This window comes from Gigantopelta aegis, chromosome 6 (assembly GCF_016097555.1).
Source record: "Gigantopelta aegis isolate Gae_Host chromosome 6, Gae_host_genome, whole genome shotgun sequence".
NCBI lineage: Eukaryota > Metazoa > Mollusca > Gastropoda > Neomphalida > Peltospiridae > Gigantopelta > Gigantopelta aegis.
The window spans coordinates 61,520,417-61,538,498 of NC_054704.1; the positions used below are offsets into that span (position 1 = coordinate 61,520,417).

An 18,082-nucleotide genomic window follows, 5' to 3' on the forward strand; every position below is an offset into this window, starting at 1 on the left:
GCTATACATCTATTCAGTATCATAGTGGGACACGATGTCACAGTCAATACCAGTATTGATGCTTTTAATTAAACAGAATGCAAATACATGTATATTCATGAAACCTACTTTTTCACAAACGTGAATTGACGTCCTACTTCTTACGAGTAAACGAGTTGATGTCCTGCTAACGAGTCAACTGTATCATTTATACTTATTTCGTGCTTATATCCAATTAAGGTTCAAGCACACTGTCCTGAGCACACACACACACACACACGCACGCACGCACACACACACACGCACACACACACAGGCACACACACACACACACACACACACACACACACACACACCTCAGCTATCTGGTCTGTCTTTCCAAGACAGAGGGTTAATGGTTAATGGTTAGTAAAAAAGAAGTCGGTGTCGTGGCCTTGCGCCTACCCATCGAGTCGTTACTCTCGCCCTTGGTGGGAGCCGGTACCGGGTGCGAACCCAGTATCTACCAGCCCTATGTTCGATTGCTTAACCACACATACGCGCACATTCAGAACAAGCTGTTGTAGCACACGCCTGTCATGGGCGCAAATGTTGGCACACATCAACTTCCCCGTCCACGACAGAACGAGGGGGTGGGGTAGGAGAAGGCGAGATCGCTCGCACTGGTAGGTGCAAGGAAGCACAAGCTGTCCGGCCGGTGTCCATAGCCTAACGGGCGGGGTGGTGCTATGGAATTTGCAATAAGTTCCCGAATTATGACCCAAACGAAAAAGGAAGTGCGCAAATTTCTTATAGTTGTTTGGCGCATAATTTGGAGTTGTTCGCCGAAAGTAAATTGAGCTCTTTGTTTTTGGCTTTATTTTATCAAAATTGATGAGAACTCGTTGGAATTTCAATTTAGACCTCAGAGGACTGATGCGAACGGCACCCATATTATGGAGATTCTAGAATATGGTGACAGGGCCGTAGCTAGCGGGTGTGTGTGTGGGTGTGTGTGTGTGTGTGCAGTTAGTTGTTGGTGGTTAGTAAAAAAGAAGTCGGTGTCGTGGCCTTGCGCCTACCCATCGAGTCGTTACTCTTGCTCTGGGTGGGAGCCGGTACCGGGTGCGAAATCCCCCCCCCCCCCCCGCCCCCCCGATTTTTTTTATTTTATAGAAACTTAAAGAAAATATTCTCTTCTTAACCGTTTAAGGAAAAAACAAGTAAAGTTTGTTTTATTTAACGACGCCACTAGAGCACATTGATTTTTTATCTTATCATCGGCTATTGGACGTCAAACATAATATGGTCATTAATGTTGTATATTGTGGATGATGTAGAGAGTTCCCAAAGGGAGCGATATCTGCACGGAGGTTCGGAAGTATGCTCCCCTGAAAATTTAAAAATAAAGATGCCCAGAGACGCGTTGTCAGAACAATTGAATGTTGTATATTGGGATGATGAATTTACAACCAAAAAAAATAAAAAAAATAAATACAAAAATATTTTGATTAAAAAAGGCTCTTTAAACGGGTGGGGGGGGGGGAATCACGGACCCCAGTGACCCCCCCCCCCCCTGGATCCGCCAAATGCATAGTATGTATGTCGCGAATTTTAAGTTAAATTATTTGCAATCAAATCTGAAAACTTCATGCATTAAATATATCATAAATATGTGCTGTGCAATGTTTAACCCAGGAAATTCATAACTGAGTATTATCTAGTAAAATAAATAAAATTATCAGCATATTTCTAATTTGTTTTGAGTTGTTAGCCGATTCCAGCAAGAAAACGGATGTTGGAGTTGATGATTTTCACAGTTGCTATAGAGACCTTATCGGTCTGTGAGAAGTTTTGGCTTGTCTAAGTGTTATCGCGACCGAACAACGCTGCTTTAGAAAAGCATGCCACATTAAATAGGTGAAATAGTCATACATAATATATCCAGTGTCAGACAAGTTTATTCAAAGTATTCAGCGCAGTGGTTACGTCATCTGATTTAATGCCAATAGGTCGTGGGTTCGTATCCCAATACCGGTCCAACTAAGAATGAGCGCACCGCTAGGCTGAGATGTATTGTAGCTGCTTAACCTACTACATGTAGTACTGTACGACTGGTATATCAACGACCATAGTATGTACTGTCCTGTCCGGCATTACCAAAGTGCACATGTTGCTGATTATCGGGTTTCTTCTCTCCCACTTACCGGTAATTGTCTTAGGGGACAGATGCGTTACGTGTTCTGATAGCGTGCTTGAACCAGAGCTGGACATAATCATTAAAATTAATTGTAATGTAAGTTAACGGAGTTGTTTAATTATCGCATGCGCACAGAAACAGTAACTAACACACGCTGACACACATGTAGTCGAGCGCGCACACATGTGTAGCATCTTCGGTTCTTGAAATAAGATATGGATTATTTACGGTTGAAGATAGCGACTAGCTCGAAATGTATAAGATCTCGGCACAAGCCACTGTTTTACAGATGATCAAAAAGCTACCCTGAAAAAGAGTATTGGATCCATGAGGATTAGTTAACGCCGAGGTGGTAACAGCAATGTAAGCATACATATTTTATTTATCTTTGTTTTCGTAATCAACGCACATTCGTTGATGATGCAGGTGTTTATTTGATTAAAGTTGTATTTCTTGTCTGCTTTGAACCATTAGAAAGTAGAGCGTGACCCGATTCCAGAAAGGTTCCTTAAACCGCAACAGATGGCGTCTGACTGCGTTGCCAGTAGCAATATAATGGCGTTGACAGATTGGCAGTTTCTGTTTCCTTAGAAACCAGTCAGAAGCGTATTTAATTTAAAAGTGAATGATTTGTTTTATGAATTAATAAACTGCTTTATCTCGACAAATTACTTTCAAAACTGATATAAAAGGAACAAAACTTCTCTTTGTGTCATGTGATATTAATAATATAAATAACTGCAATAAATGCATGGCGCATTTCTTGGTAAGCGGCGGAACGTAGCCCAGTGGTACAATGCTCGCTTGATGCGCGGTCGGTTTGGGATCGATCCCCGTCAGTGGGCCAATTGAGCTATTTTTCGCTTCAGCCAGTGCATTACGACTGGTACATCAAAGGCCGTGGTATGTGATACCCTGTCTATGGGATGGTGCATATACAAGATTCCTTGCTGCTACTCGAAAAGAGTAGCCCATGAAGTGGCAACAACGGGTTTCCTCTCTCAATATCTATGTGGTTCTTAACCATATGTCCGACGCCATATAACCGTAAATAAAATGTGTTGAGTGCGTCGTTAAAGCTTGGTAAAGTTTGTATCAAAATTATCAGTAAAAATAAAATACGTATAACTCACTTACCTGTTTTTGGTGCGGTTTGGTTATAACTAACGGTGAAAGAGTAAATTTATTTTGGCTAAAAATTAAACTATCGAAACTAACTGATTTTTAATGCCTCGTCCATCAAAAAATACAGTAATGCAACTGAAGTGTAATTCGGTTGTAGCCGAGTTTGTATAAACTTTGTTTTTAACTAATATATATGCAAAGAAAGACTTGCAAAGACGATACAATGTTGCCCGAGAGAGCCTAACCGAGCTTTGTGAAACTGGCCCCAGTGATTTGCGTAATAGACGCCTTACGCATTACTTCCAGGGCCTTTAGATTCAGTATAGCAAAACCCTCTTTGATATAGTCCAGGGAGATCTAGCGCGGATAGAAGGAAACATTTCCATAGGGACGCAAATATCAGGAAACAGTAGTCTAGTAGCACGTTTTATCGTCCTGTAGTACAATATATGAAAGTCAGATGGTCATTTACCATTGCACAGAAGCCATGATATTAATGTAAGCGGCACAGGAGACCATAGGGCTTGATGCATAAGCTGCTTATGTCCACCAGTACAGCAACCTACGCTAAGTTAACGCGGGTCACAGACAACTACTACTGTTTAGGTCTGATTCTGAATAAGTTATGAACTGTATATCAGACACCGGTTTTCCAGAATACTGTTTAAATATGCTGTCAATAAATATTCTGTCTTATTCAGTTGAAATTGCATGAGTACTGTACTGCCTCTTCAAGCCACAAAGGGTATATCGGAGACAGGTGCAATCTTTAATATAGAACATTTTTAAAAACTTCGAAACCAGTCCTCTTCCAAAAATGTGTATCGCATGGTAGAAAATCTTATATATATATACGTTTTCAGAACATCAGTAGAATGGTAAATTATTCTCAACAAGCAATTCGCTGGTGATACGGAATACCACAAAGTACTCATGTAATTTTCAGTTATATTAAAATGTCCTAATTAATTAAAGTGGCAATTACAAAAACAAAACTAACCCACTTAAATGTTTAACTCTCAAATAAGTCGAACACGCCATGTAAAATAGAATCACATTTATTCAAAAGTGTTACACAAAGGAAAGGAAATGTTCACTTTTTTAACTGGCAAATGGACCATGGCATTCCTAACCACGGCTCAATAACCCAACTGCTATCCAAATAAACAAAAAAATAAACATATACGATGGTCAAATAAGTTTCATTACCACTATAACCAGAGGAATTACGTCCACCAGTGATATTTTTGGTGCAAACAGCCAGTGATGATAATACAGCTGCGTGTGCTTGACACACATCTTAGCTATCTGAGCAGTCTGTCAGCTTGACACATATCTTAGCTATCTAAGCAGTCTGTCAGCTTGACACATATCTTAGCTATCTGAGCAGTCTGTCAGCTTGACACATATCTTAGCTATCTGAGCAGTCTGTCAGCTTGACACATATCTTAGCTATCTGAGCAGTCTGTCAGCTTGACACACACTCAGTTTTCTGGGCAGTCTGTCCAGCTTGACACACATCTCAGCTATTTGGGCAGTCTGTCAGCTTGACACACATCTCAGTTTTCTGGGCAGTCTATCCAGCTTGACACATATCTCAGCTATCTGATCAGTCTGTCCAGTTTGACACACGTCTCAGCTATCTGGGCAGTCTGTCCAGCTTGACACACATTTCTGTTTTCTGGGCAGTCTGTCAGCTTGACACATAGCTCAGCTATCTGGGCAGTCTGTCAGCTTGACACATATCTCAGCTATCTGGGCAGTCTGTCCAGCTCGACACACATCTCAGCCATTTGGGCAGTCTGTCCAGCATGACACATATCTCAGCTGTCAGAGCAGTCTGTCAGATTGACACATATCTCAACTATTTGGGCAGTCTGTCCAGCTTGACATGTCTCAGTTTTCTTGGCAGTCTGTCAGCTTGACACATATCTCAGTTTTCTGGGCAGTCTGTCCAGCTTGACACACATCTCAGCTATTTGGGCAGTCTGTCCAGCTTGACACATATCTCAGCTGTCAGAGCAGTCTGTCAGGTTGACACATATCTCAGTTATCTGGGCAGTTTCATTAGCACTATAACCAGAGGAATTACGTCCACCAGTGATATTTTTGGTGCAAACAGCCAGTGATGATAATATAGCTGCGTGTGCTTGACATATATCTTAGCTATCTGAGCAGTCTGTCAGCTTGACACATATCTTAGCTATCTGAGCAGTCTGTCAGCTTGACACACATCTCAGCTATCTGAGCAGTCTGTCAGCTTAACACATATCTCAGTTATCTGAGCAGTCTATCAAGTTTGACACACGTCTCAGCTAACTGGGCAGTCTGTCCAGCTTGACACACATCTCAGTTTTCTTGGCAGTCTGTCAGCTTGACACATATCTCAGTTTTCTGGGCAGTCTGTCCAGCTTGACACACATCTCAGCTATTTGGGCAGTCTGTCAGCTTGACACACATCTCAGTTTTCTGGGCAGTCTGTCCAGCTTGACACATATCTCAGCTATCTGATCAATCTGTCCAGTTTGACACACGTCTCAGCTATCTGGGCAGTCTGTCCAGCTTGACACACATCTCAGTTTTCTTCGCAGTCTGTCAGCTTGACACACATCTCAGTTTTCTGGGCAGTCTGTCCAGCTTGACATACATCTCAGTTATCTGGGCAGTCTGTCCAGCTTGACACACATCTCAGTTTTCTTGGCAGTCTGTCAGCTTGACACACATCTCAGTTTTCTGGGCAGTCTGTCCAGCTTGACACATATCTCAGCTATCTGATCAGTCTGTCCAGTTTGACACACGTCTCAGCTATCTGGGCAGTCTGTCCAGCTTGACACACATCTCAGTTTTCTTGACAGTCTGTCAGCTTGACACACATCTCAGTTTTCTGGGCAGTCTGTCCAGCTTGACATACATCTCAGTTATCTGAGCAGTCTGTCAGCTTGACACACATCTCAGCTATCTGAGCAGTCTGTCAGCTTAACACATATCTCAGTTATCTGAGCAGTCTGTCCAGTTTGACACACGTCTCAGCTATCTGGGCAGTCTGTCCAGCTTGACACACATCTCAGTTTTCTTGGCAGTCTGTCAGCTTGACACACATCTCAGTTTTCTGCGCAGTCTGTCCAGCTTGACATACATCTCAGCTATTTGGGCAGTTTGTCAGCTTGACACTCATCTCAGTTTTCTGGGCAGTCTGTCAGCTTGACACACATCTCAGTTTTCTGGGCAGTCTGTCCAGCTTGACACACATCTCAGCTATTTGGGCAGTCTGTCAGCTTGACACACATCTCAGTTTTCTGGGCAGTCTGTCCAGCTTGACACATATCTCAGCTATCTGATCAGTCTGTCCAGTTTGACACACGTCTCAGCTATCTGGGCAGTCTGTCCAGCTTGACACACATTTCTGTTTTCTGGGCAGTCTGTCAGCTTGACACATAGCTCAGCTATCTGGGCAGTCTCTCAGCTTGACACATATCTCAGCTATCTGGGCAGTCTGTCCAGCTCGACACACATCTCGACCATTTGGGCAGTCTGTCCAGCATGACACATATCTCAGCTGTCAGAGCAGTCTGTCAGATTGACACATATCTCAACTATTTGGGCAGTCTGTCCAGCTTGACATACATCTCAGTTATCTGGGCAGTCTGTCCAGCTTGACACACATCTCAGTTTTCTTGGCAGTCTGTCAGCTTGACACACATCTCAGTTTTCTGGGCAGTCTGTCGAGCTTGACACATATCTCAGCTATCTGATCAGTCTGTCCAGTTTGACACACGTCTCAGCTATCTGGGCAGTCTGTCCAGCTCGACACACATCTCGACCATTTGGGCAGTCTGTCCAGCATGACACATATCTCAGCTGTCAGAGCAGTCTGTCAGATTGACACATATCTCAACTATTTGGGCAGTCTGTCCAGCTTGACATACATCTCAGTTATCTGGGCAGTCTGTCCAGCTTGACACACATCTCAGTTTTCTTGGCAGTCTGTCAGCTTGACACACATCTCAGTTTTCTGGGCAGTCTGTCCAGCTTGACACATATCTCAGCTATCTGATCAGTCTGTCCAGTTTGACACACGTCTCAGCTATCTGGGCAGTCTGTCCAGCTTGACACACATCTCAGTTTTCTTGGCAGTCTGTCAGCTTGACACACATCTCAGTTTTCTGGGCAGTCTGTCCAGCTTGACATACATCTCAGTTATCTGGGCAGTCTGTCCAGCTTGACACACATCTCAGTTTTCTTGGCAGTCTGTCAGCTTGACACACATCTCAGTTTTCTGGGCAGTCTGTCCAGCTTGACATACATCTCAGCTATTTGGGCAGTTTGTCAGCTTGACACTCATCTCAGTTTTCTGGGCAGTCTGTCAGCTTGACACACATCTCAGTTTTCTGGGCAGTCTGTCCAGCTTGACACACATCTCAGCTATTTGGGCAGTCTGTCCAGCTTGACACATATCTCAGCTGTCAGAGCAGTCTGTCAGGTTGACACATATCTCAGCTATCTGGGCAGTCTGTCAGCTTGACACACATCTCAGTTTTCTGGGCAGTCTGTCCAGCTTGACACACATCTCAGCTATCTGGGCAGTCTGTCAGCTTGACACACATTTCTGTTTTCTGGGCAGTCTGTCAGCTTGACACATATCTCAGCTATCTGATCAGTCGTCCAGTTTGACACATATCTCAGCTATCTGGGCAGTCTGTCCAGCTCGACACACATCCCAGCCATTTGGGCAGTCTGTCCAGCATGACACATATCTCAGCTGTCAGAGCAGTCTGTCAGATTGACACATATCTCAACTATTTGGGCAGTCTGTCCAGCTTGACACATATCTCAGTTTTCTGGGAAGTCTGTCAGCTTGACACACATCTCAGTTTTCGTGGCAGTCTGTCAGCTTGATACATATCTCAGCTACCCCCCCCACACACACACACCACCACCACCACCACCACCACCACCGCAGTGCTGGGGATAATCCTCAAATTCGGGCAAAAATAATGGCGATATTCGGGCAAAGTGAGCTGGCCTGTAATCGTATCATCATGTATTTCCATCATTCTACCCACAATATTAGTTGTACTCCATGTAAAAATGCGTAGTGAACCGTTTGCAATTCTATATAGCTGTTTAGCAATAATGCTAATATGAATATAGGTTTCGGTTAATTCAGGCGAACATCAGCCTTACCACTACCATCCATCGCCACCCCGCCCCTTATACACAAATGGGAGCCTGTATGCCTATATACATGATATCTCCAAAATGATCACCATGAGTATACATTGATTTTGACCGACAGATTTAAAATCCATCCGTCGGAAGCCGATGATATTATTTCACTGAGAAATGTTTTCGTTTCTTTGAATATTATACGAGCGAACCGCTAAAATACTGGCAGCGAGAGTTCAAGTACATAAATTGCAGAATATAAATTCCTTAAAACGTAAACCGCATGTCTGGTGCTCACGACGCTTTGTAAAGCCGAGGCGGAGAGGGAATCCTGGTGATTTACTACACATGTGTCAGTGCCAGGTGCACGGCCAGTAGCTGCCCGTCCCTGCGTTTAAATATTACTGCAAATTAGCCTCGTGAGCCAACGCATCGCTTCCTATCGGTTATATCTTGTCAGTACTTTATTAAACAACTTGAACACTTTCGTCAGTAATCGCTGGAATGCCGCGGAGCAGATAAGGTGTTCAAACTTGCTGCTACATTTTGAAGAAAGGAAGAAAATTAATTTCCAAAGTGAGCTGCAAATACGCGAAGACTTTCAGCGAAGCGCCGCTGTGTTCTCAGGCGGCTCTTCAAGACTCACCCAGTTTCTGCAAACCGGCCATTTAGGGAAGTTGGTAAACAGATAAGTGCCGATTAGGATTCTGGCTAATGCAGCGTACCAAAACTGTGAATATATTTATTCGTGACGGTAATTCTGAAGCCTTGATAACTTTCACTGTGTTATTTATTGTTTAATATATCTACACTTGACGGTCATTCTCAGATTCTGAAGTCCTGTTAACTTTTCCTGTGGTATTTGTTGTTTACATCTTAGGGGCACTCGTGACGATGCTAACATTTTCTTCTGTTAATTGTCAAAGTTTGCCTTTTAACAACATCGTGGAAGTATACGTCTACAGCGAGTGTAGGGCAAGATAATCAACAGTAATAAATATCTGGCAGAGATTAGATAGTTCCCGTGAAAAGCTGCTTCCAGTAAAACAGGCCGAAAAACTAAGATTAAAGGCGATGGAAACGACGACCAATGACGAGGAGCGACGTGATAGTGTAACGATTGAAAACCCGGATCCACAAGAAGAACTCACTGCAAGTTCTCCGACAATGGAGCATAACGAAGAGGAGGAAATAAAGAATATCGATGACGTCGAGACTAGCGACCAGCCCGAGGTATTCGGGGGTCCATCGCCAGGACATGACCGTCAACCAGAGGGTGAGGTTGAGCCGAGGCACGACGAATGTGTCAATATGCCACCGGACTTTACCGAAGAAGATATTGAACCGGAAAGCCAGTCATCACCGCCACCAAGAAAAATGACAAAGATGCAGAAAAGTAAGATAATGCCAAATCGTATTTCATTCTGTAATTTAAAGGCAGCTCATGGATAGGCCTACAAGATTTAAATGTTTTCAGATAGGTGCCTTTAATATTTTTTTATGGGCAATTGCCTTTTAACCAATATGTTAAAAGTAAAAGTAAAATGCCCTGTTACATTTTAACATCAGATTCTATTTCTTTACTTGAGATCCATCAATATATAATTAGAGCCTACTTTCGACGCACATTTGTGTTTAAATTCACTTTTTATCATTCTAATTTCTGTATTTTTATTGCATTATGTTTTTCATACTAAACTACATCTACTATAGTGATTATTAATATTTCCATTCTAATTCAAATAACTTACTTGAAGGAAAACTAATTATTAGTATAAATGTGAACTTTACGCCGCATTTGTTTGACTGACAGCAACACTAAATGCATTCGTACAACGTCAAGGAAGATGAAATTCGCCTCTTCTACACGCACCTGTTCGTTTTTGCTATTCGAATTTTAAACTTGGTTTACGTTAGAATTGATCCACTCGGCTAAATCAAAGAGAAATGCTGTCAATATATATAATGCGTACAACACAGCTGTACAAATGTGATTTTAAGTGAGAGGTTAAGACTACAAGAGAAGCTATCATTTGCGGTATTCTTGGCACTGTGGTTGGGCAGGATCCGCTCCGCAGGCAGTATTACCTAACAACTGGAACTAAGTTCCATCTAAGTTAGGCCACATGTAGGTTATAAGGATATTCAAACAGTGTTAAGACGGAAACATGGAGTTTCTGTGAACAATTAACGAAGGTTTCAAATATAACGAAGGAGCCAGAGGGTACTCTGCAAGAAATGGAAATTCCATAAAGCCACATCTTTTCGCAGATTTAATTATTGCTGTATAAACAAGGTAAAACCAAAATAGCTCGGTGACACACTTAGAATTGCTTCTTGAAGAATCTGCTAAATGGACCAGAGTCATACGTGTACATGTATCGTAAAGTGTTTAACGCATTAAAAACATCATCAACACAATGTGCCTACAATGTTTTACAGTTGACATTGAAAGAAAGAAATGTTTTATTTAACGACGCACTCAACACATTTTATTTACGGCTATATGGCGTCAGACATATGGTTACGGACCACACAGATATTGAGAGAGGATACCCGCTGTCGCCACTTCATGGGCTACTCTTTTCGATTAGCAGCAAGGGATCTTTTATATGCACCATCCCAGACAGGGTAGTACATACCACGACTTTTGATATGCCAATCGTGGTGCACTGGCTGGAACGAGAAATAGCCCAATGGGCCCACTTACGGGGATCGATCCCAGACCGACCGCGCATCTAAATCAGTTGACACTGAGATATTACTAAATTAACAGTCATCCAATAATAAAAATTGTTAAATGTTTTTCAAGAAATCAGAAATGTTAAGTACTGGAACAGCTCAAAACAAACTACGTATAGAACCACGTGAAAACGAGGGGGGGGGGGGGGGGGGGTATTATTATTTTTTAAATTAGTACTAATAAACCTAGCTACTTACCAGTATAACAAAAGACTATTAGAATAACAATACAGTGGCAATATCCAACTCCTTATCAGCGCGTGAACAGCCGCAGTTCTGAACTTCACGTACTAATATGATACCAAGTTTTTATTCCATTTAAAGTAAGTCAGTTTAAGTGACAGAACGGCAGATGCTACTTGTAAATACATACACGAGTGGCGGGGTTTGCTGCATAATCAAACAGATACTGGCACTGTTCCCTCACCATCTCTGATAATAAAACAGATACTGGCACTGTCCCCTCACCATCTCTGATAATCAAACAGATACTGGCACTGCCCCCTCACCATCTCTGACAATCAAATATATACTGGCACTGTTCCCTCACCATCTCTGATAATCAAATATATACTGGCACTGTTCCCTCACCATCTCTGATAATCAAATATATACTGTCCCCTCGTCCCCTCACCATCTCTGACAATCAAATATATACTGGCACTGTTCCCTCACCATCTCTGATAATCAAATATATACTGGCACTGTTCCCTCACCATCTCTGATAATCAAATATATACTGGCACTGTCCCCTCACCATCTCTGACAATCAAATATATACTGGCACTGTCCCCTCACCATCTCTGATAATCAAATATATACTGGCACTGTCCCCTCGCCACCTCACCATCTCTGACAATCAAATATATACTGGCACTGTTCCCTCACCATCTCTGATAATCAAATATATACTGGCACTGTCCCCTCGCCACCTCACCATCTCTGACAATCAAATATATACTGGCACTGTTCCCTCACCATCTCTGATAATCAAATATATACTGGCACTGTCCCCTCACCATCTCTGATAATCAAATATATACTGGCACTGTTCCCTCACCATCTCTGATAATCAAATATATACTGGCACTGTCCCCTCGCCACCTCACCATCTCTGACAATCAAATATATACTGGCACTGTTCCCTCACCATCTCTGACAATCAAATATATACTGGCACTGTCCCCTCACCATCTCTGACAATCAAATATATACTGGCACTGTTCCCTCACCATCTCTGACAATCAAATATATACTGGCACTGTTCCCTCACCATCTCTGACAATCAAATATATACTGGCACTGTTCCCTCACCATCTCTGACAATCAAATATATACTGGCACTGTCCCCTCACCATCTCTGACAATCAAATATATACTGGCACTGTCCCCTCGCCACCTCACCATCTCTGACAATCAAATATATACTGGCACTGTTCCCTCACCATCTCTGATAATCAAATATATACTGGCACTGTCCCCTCACCATCTCTGATAATCAAATATATACTGTCCCCTCGCCCCCTCACCATCTCTGATAATCAAATATATACTGGCACTGTCCCCTCACCATCTCTGATAATCAAATATATACTGGCACTGTCCCCTCACCATCTCTGATAATCAAATATATACTGTCCCCTCGCCCCCTCATCATCTCTGATAATCAAATATATACTGGCACTGTTCCCTCACCATCTCTGATAATCAAATATATACTGGCACTGTTCCCTCACCATCTCTGATAATCAAATATATACTGTCCCCTCGCCCCCTCACCATCTCTGATAATCAAATATATACTGGCACTGTCCCCTCACCATCTCTGATAATCAAATATATACTGGCACTGTCCCCTCACCATCTCTGATAATCAAATATATACTGGCACTGTCCCCTCACCATCTCTGACTATAAAATATATACTGGCACTGTCCCCTCACCATCTCTGACAATCAAACAGATACTGGCACTGTCCCCTCACCATCTCTGATAATCAAATATATACTGGCACTGTCCCCTCACCATCTCTGACTATAAAATATATACTGGCACTGTCCCCTCACCATCTCTGATAATCAAATAGATACTGGCACTGTTCCCTCACCATCTCTGACAATCAAATATATACTGGCACTGTCCCCTCACCATCTCTGATAATCAAATATATACTGGCACTGTTCCCTCACCATCTCTGACAATCAAATATATACTGGCACTGTTCCCTCACCATCTCTGATAATCAAATATATACTGGCACTGTCCCCTCACCATCTCTGATAATCAAATATATACTGGCACTGTCCCCTCACCATCTCTGATAATCAAATATATACTGGCACTGTCCCCTCACCATCTCTGATAATCAAATATATACTGGCACTGTTCCCTCACCATCTCTGACAATCAAACAGATACTGGCACTGTCCCCTCGCCACCTCACCATCTCTGATAATCAGATTGATACTGGCACTTCCCCCTCTAAGGTGGCCCCAGGGGCCCGCCCCCCCCCAACAAAAATTGTTGCAACATTTATATTTTTCTTTTGTTTTTAATTTTGTACGTTGGAGAATCCGAGGATTCTCTTCGGAAACGTTTGTGCCCTTCGGTCACATGTCATTGGGGCCCCCGTAACTGGGTTTTCTGGATCCGCCACTGTTAGTTGTTACAAAGTCGTGTATCTATTATATCACCTTACGATGAGTACAGTATACAACGACTGTAAATATGGCAATTCCTGGAACAAACAAACAAACAAACAAAATAAACAAACAAACAAACAAACTTAGTACATATTAACAGCGTTGTGTGTCAAGCTAAAGCAAAATGCATTGAAAGTCGTGTGTTACTAAGGAAACGAGACCAGCCTAAATGACAGTTGCTGGATATAACGTAGGGCAAGTGCACAGTTCGGCTGGCCAATATAGTCTGTTTGCCAGGGCACTAAACATTGCAGTTCGGTATAGTACCCACAACTGTTCTTTGGAAGGTACTGATGGAGGATCCGAGGGGTGCAAATTTGACACCCGTGGGTATTTTCAAATATGCAAGATGGCTGCCAAAACACAGAACTTGGATACTTTATGACATATGAAGACACTGTTGATGTCAAGGAATTAATTTTGAACTACCCACGGCTAATTAAGACTGACTTCTCATTTAGTTTACCATTAAAGGGGCAGTCTCAGTAAATATTTACGTGTATTAATGTTTCCTGTGACATGTAAAGATGTTATCTTCAAATACACTCCACCCAAATCATTTCATTTACTTCTTGAGCAACACCCAATGAGGCTGATCGGCTGGTGTTACAGTTTGAATATGAAAATTTAACTCCAGATTGAAATGGCATTGGCTGCGATTATAATAGATAGACGATGGATAGACCACTCTTTTCGCCGAATGAAAACACATTACATTTATGATATGCTGGAGTTTAATTGTTAGAAGATTAAATGTGGTATCGATTAATTGTAGTTAAGTGCACGTCCAGAATAGTGTGCTTGAACTTTAATAGAATGGAATTTGTTTCAAGTGAACGAATGTAATACAGAATTGACCACGCAACTGATAAATAAAGTACATAGCAATAATAATAGCTTAAAACAATTGGACAATTTGAAATTTGCTTGTCGTTACTTATTTCAAATGATATAAAAATTGTAAAAATTACCAGATTTTTATTTAAAGATTACCATAATACTTTAGAATCACCAGTTTGGTAAAACCAACTCCTAGTTTTTGCTATGATTCAAGCATCGTGTCTAGAACTTGCATTCCTAGAGATAAAGTCCAGACGGACAACTGTTCCTACGGATTTGCATATATACAACCTGTCTCGATGGTGTAATTGTTAAGTCATCGGACTGTAGGCTAGTAGGTACTGGGTTCGCATCCCGGTACTGTCTTATCCTCTGAACGAGATTCATGGCTTTTTTCTCACTCACCAGTAATTCACTGTCCTGGACAGACAGTCCAAATAGCTGAAGTGTGTGCCCAGGACAGACTGCTTGAACTTTAAAAATAATTTTAAATGAAAGGAATATATACAGAGTAAAAAAAAAAACTTTTAAGTTATGAATAGAACAAAATCTTTTTAAAAATCGATAATTATTTTAATTTGATACGACTCTTTTTGTTAGAAAGTGGTCATATATCGATATAATATGTGATGTTAGGTGATCAAACAGAAAATGTGTCAAAGCCATTATATATATATATATATATATCAAGATACACAGTTCTAATATGTAAAAAAAATTTTTTTTAATGTAGTTGTTTCTTCTTTTGTTAAAAAATGACCATGACATTTTCGTGATCATGTTGATTTTGTTGTCACTATATTTAGTTATGGCTCTACTTCAAGTTGGCTACATCTAGATGTCCATGCGTGTTTTAATACATTACGGCGTACTTCAACTGATTTTTTAATTAGTGTGCTTTCATGGTCAATCAAAAGAAAGACTAACTATGTCTTCCTAATGGATTATAATATCACGGGCATGGGATTTTTAATAGGCGAAAGTTTGTTTTGTTTAACGACACCACTAGAGCACATCGGTTAAGTAAACATTGGCTACTATTATTGGATATGAAACATAATTCCGACATATAGTCTTCAAACAAAACACCGCTACATTTTCCCATTGTCAGCACCGGATCTTGAATATGCACTTTTCCACAGGACAGCAAATACATCGGTCTTTGATATACCAGTCATGGGACACTTAATGGGACGGGGAAAACCGAATGGGCTCAACTAGGAGAATTGATCCTTTGAACGTATCACTCCAGGCGAACGCTCTACCGACTCAGCTGAGCTAAATGCCTCCCCTGGGAGCAGAAGATTGTGTAGTTCGGTGCGTTCGTGTATACGACCCCTCGCCTTGTACAGGAGGTCAAATTAATTATTTCAGTTAAAGGTTGTTTTCTTTAAAGACATTACTAGACAAAATTGATTTATTAATCATCGGCTATTGGATGTCAAACATTTGGTAATTTTGACATATAGTCTTAGAGAGGAAACCTGCTACATTTTTTCATTAGTAGATGGGGATTGATCTTCGACAGACCGCGCATCAGGCGAGCGCTTTACCACTTGGCTACCTTCCGCCCCTAATTATTAAAAAAGAGGGTATACCGGACCCTCGGGTCCCGCCTAAATCCGTGTCTGATTCGAATTCACGTTACATGGATGAAAGTAAATTACTAAAAACTAAGTTTATGGTAAATTCATGCCGCATCTTTTTCATTGAAAGAAACACTTTTTACTTTGATATTGAATGATTTTACATCAATAAAGAAAATGATGGAGGTTACCTTTAATTTATTTAGGCACATCTCTTCGTTTTATACTTGCACGTTGATGTCCGAGTTTTAAATTCGGTTTTCATTATACATTATACTAGGATCGATTCCCGTCGGTAGGCCTAATCGGCTGTTTCTCGTTCCAGCCAGTGCTCCACAACTGATGTAATAAAGACCGTGGTATGTACTATCCTGTATGTGGGATGGTGCATATAAAAGATCCCTTGCTGCTAATCGAAAAGAGTAGCCCATGAAGTGGCGACAGCGGGTTTTCTCTCTCAATATATCTGTGGTCCTTAACCATATGTCCGACGCCATATAACCGTAAATAAAATGTGTTGAGTGTGTCGTTAAATAAAGCATTTCCTTTTATACATTGTACTTACTTATATATAATGTAAGATGAAATATTCTACGCATAAGCAAAATGTGTAATGTCATTGCCAAATCAGAATGCAATGTTTGTCCCGAACGTGCCAGTAACATACATTTAGACATATTAAGTTCATAATATATTAGGGTATGATGTCACATGCATATTTGAGTGAGTGTTGAAACATAAATGGTATATAGATAACAATGTTCGAGATTAACGGTATCCCGATATCCCGGGGATACCAGAATTCAATTTTGGATACCAGACTTCAATAACCCAGTATCCCACCGGGATACCATATAATGTTGTTGGTTTTTTTAATCCTGCATTTTTATTTTTCGCTGAAACAATGAAAGTCGTCATATACTGGTGAAGTTAAGTAACAGTATTTTTGAGCTCGTACCCAGTCTAATGCTATGCCATAGCAATATCTTCTCTAACTTGTTACCCAGTCTAATGCTACACTGGAGCAATAGCGGCATAGCAATTGACTGGGAAGTCGCTATTGTTTTTGTTGGATGTTTCGTCCCTTCAAATTTTATTTTAGATATTGATTCCACATCTGCAGAAAATTTATACAGGTAGGTTTATCATTAGTAATGTCAGAAACACTTATATATTACTGCTAAATATTAATTTATGTCAGTATTACTCAAACATAGATGCAACAAATCTTTTTGCCGATTCCGTCTGATTGCGAATTTCACGAATTCCGCGATTTCGATTGCGGCGTAGCAATAGACTGGGAACGAGAACAATGTCTTCCAAGTTAGTTAGATGTTATTTATGAATTTCATTTAAGTGGGATACTAAATTCTCAGGTGGGATATCAGATTTTGAAATGTTAGTATCCAACTGGGATACTGCCCACAATTTTTAATCTCGAACACTGTAGATATATATATATATATATATACTGAGAGGCATAAATAACGCAATGAGTATATCACTGAATATTTTCTTATAGAATTGTCAAATCATATATATTGAGTATGCGAACAACTGACATATTGGTAACAACTGTAAGTGAAAGAGGATTTTGTTCAAATCAGAAAACAATTGACTAAAATGAGCTTTCAGTAAAAAGCATAACTTGGGTGTTATTGAAACAACACAGCATTGCATATGACATTTTGTCTTTTTTTTAATATGTCACGATAAGTAATGTTAAAAAATTGCTGTGTTTTTCGTTTAAAACCATATTTTAT

General features: G+C 40.9%; 1 protein-coding gene across 2 annotated transcripts in view; it reads left to right on the forward strand.

Moving 5' to 3' along the window:
• Positions 1 to 2,447: 2,447 nt before the first annotated feature.
• Positions 2,448 to 18,082, forward strand: part of LOC121375371 (proton channel OtopLc-like) — a 64,542-nt gene continuing 48,907 nt past the window's right edge. Inside the window, exon 1 of one of the 2 annotated variants that reach the window (XM_041502790.1) lies at positions 2,448 to 2,521. Coding sequence is in view for 1 of the 2 variants with exons in the window: in XM_041502789.1 (XP_041358723.1) it covers positions 9,524 to 9,845 (322 nt within the window). In the remaining variant the exon portion in view is untranslated. Of the gene's footprint in view, positions 2,522 to 8,997; positions 9,846 to 18,082 lie in introns of those variants that run through there. The other variant, XM_041502789.1, reaches the window with a different exon arrangement.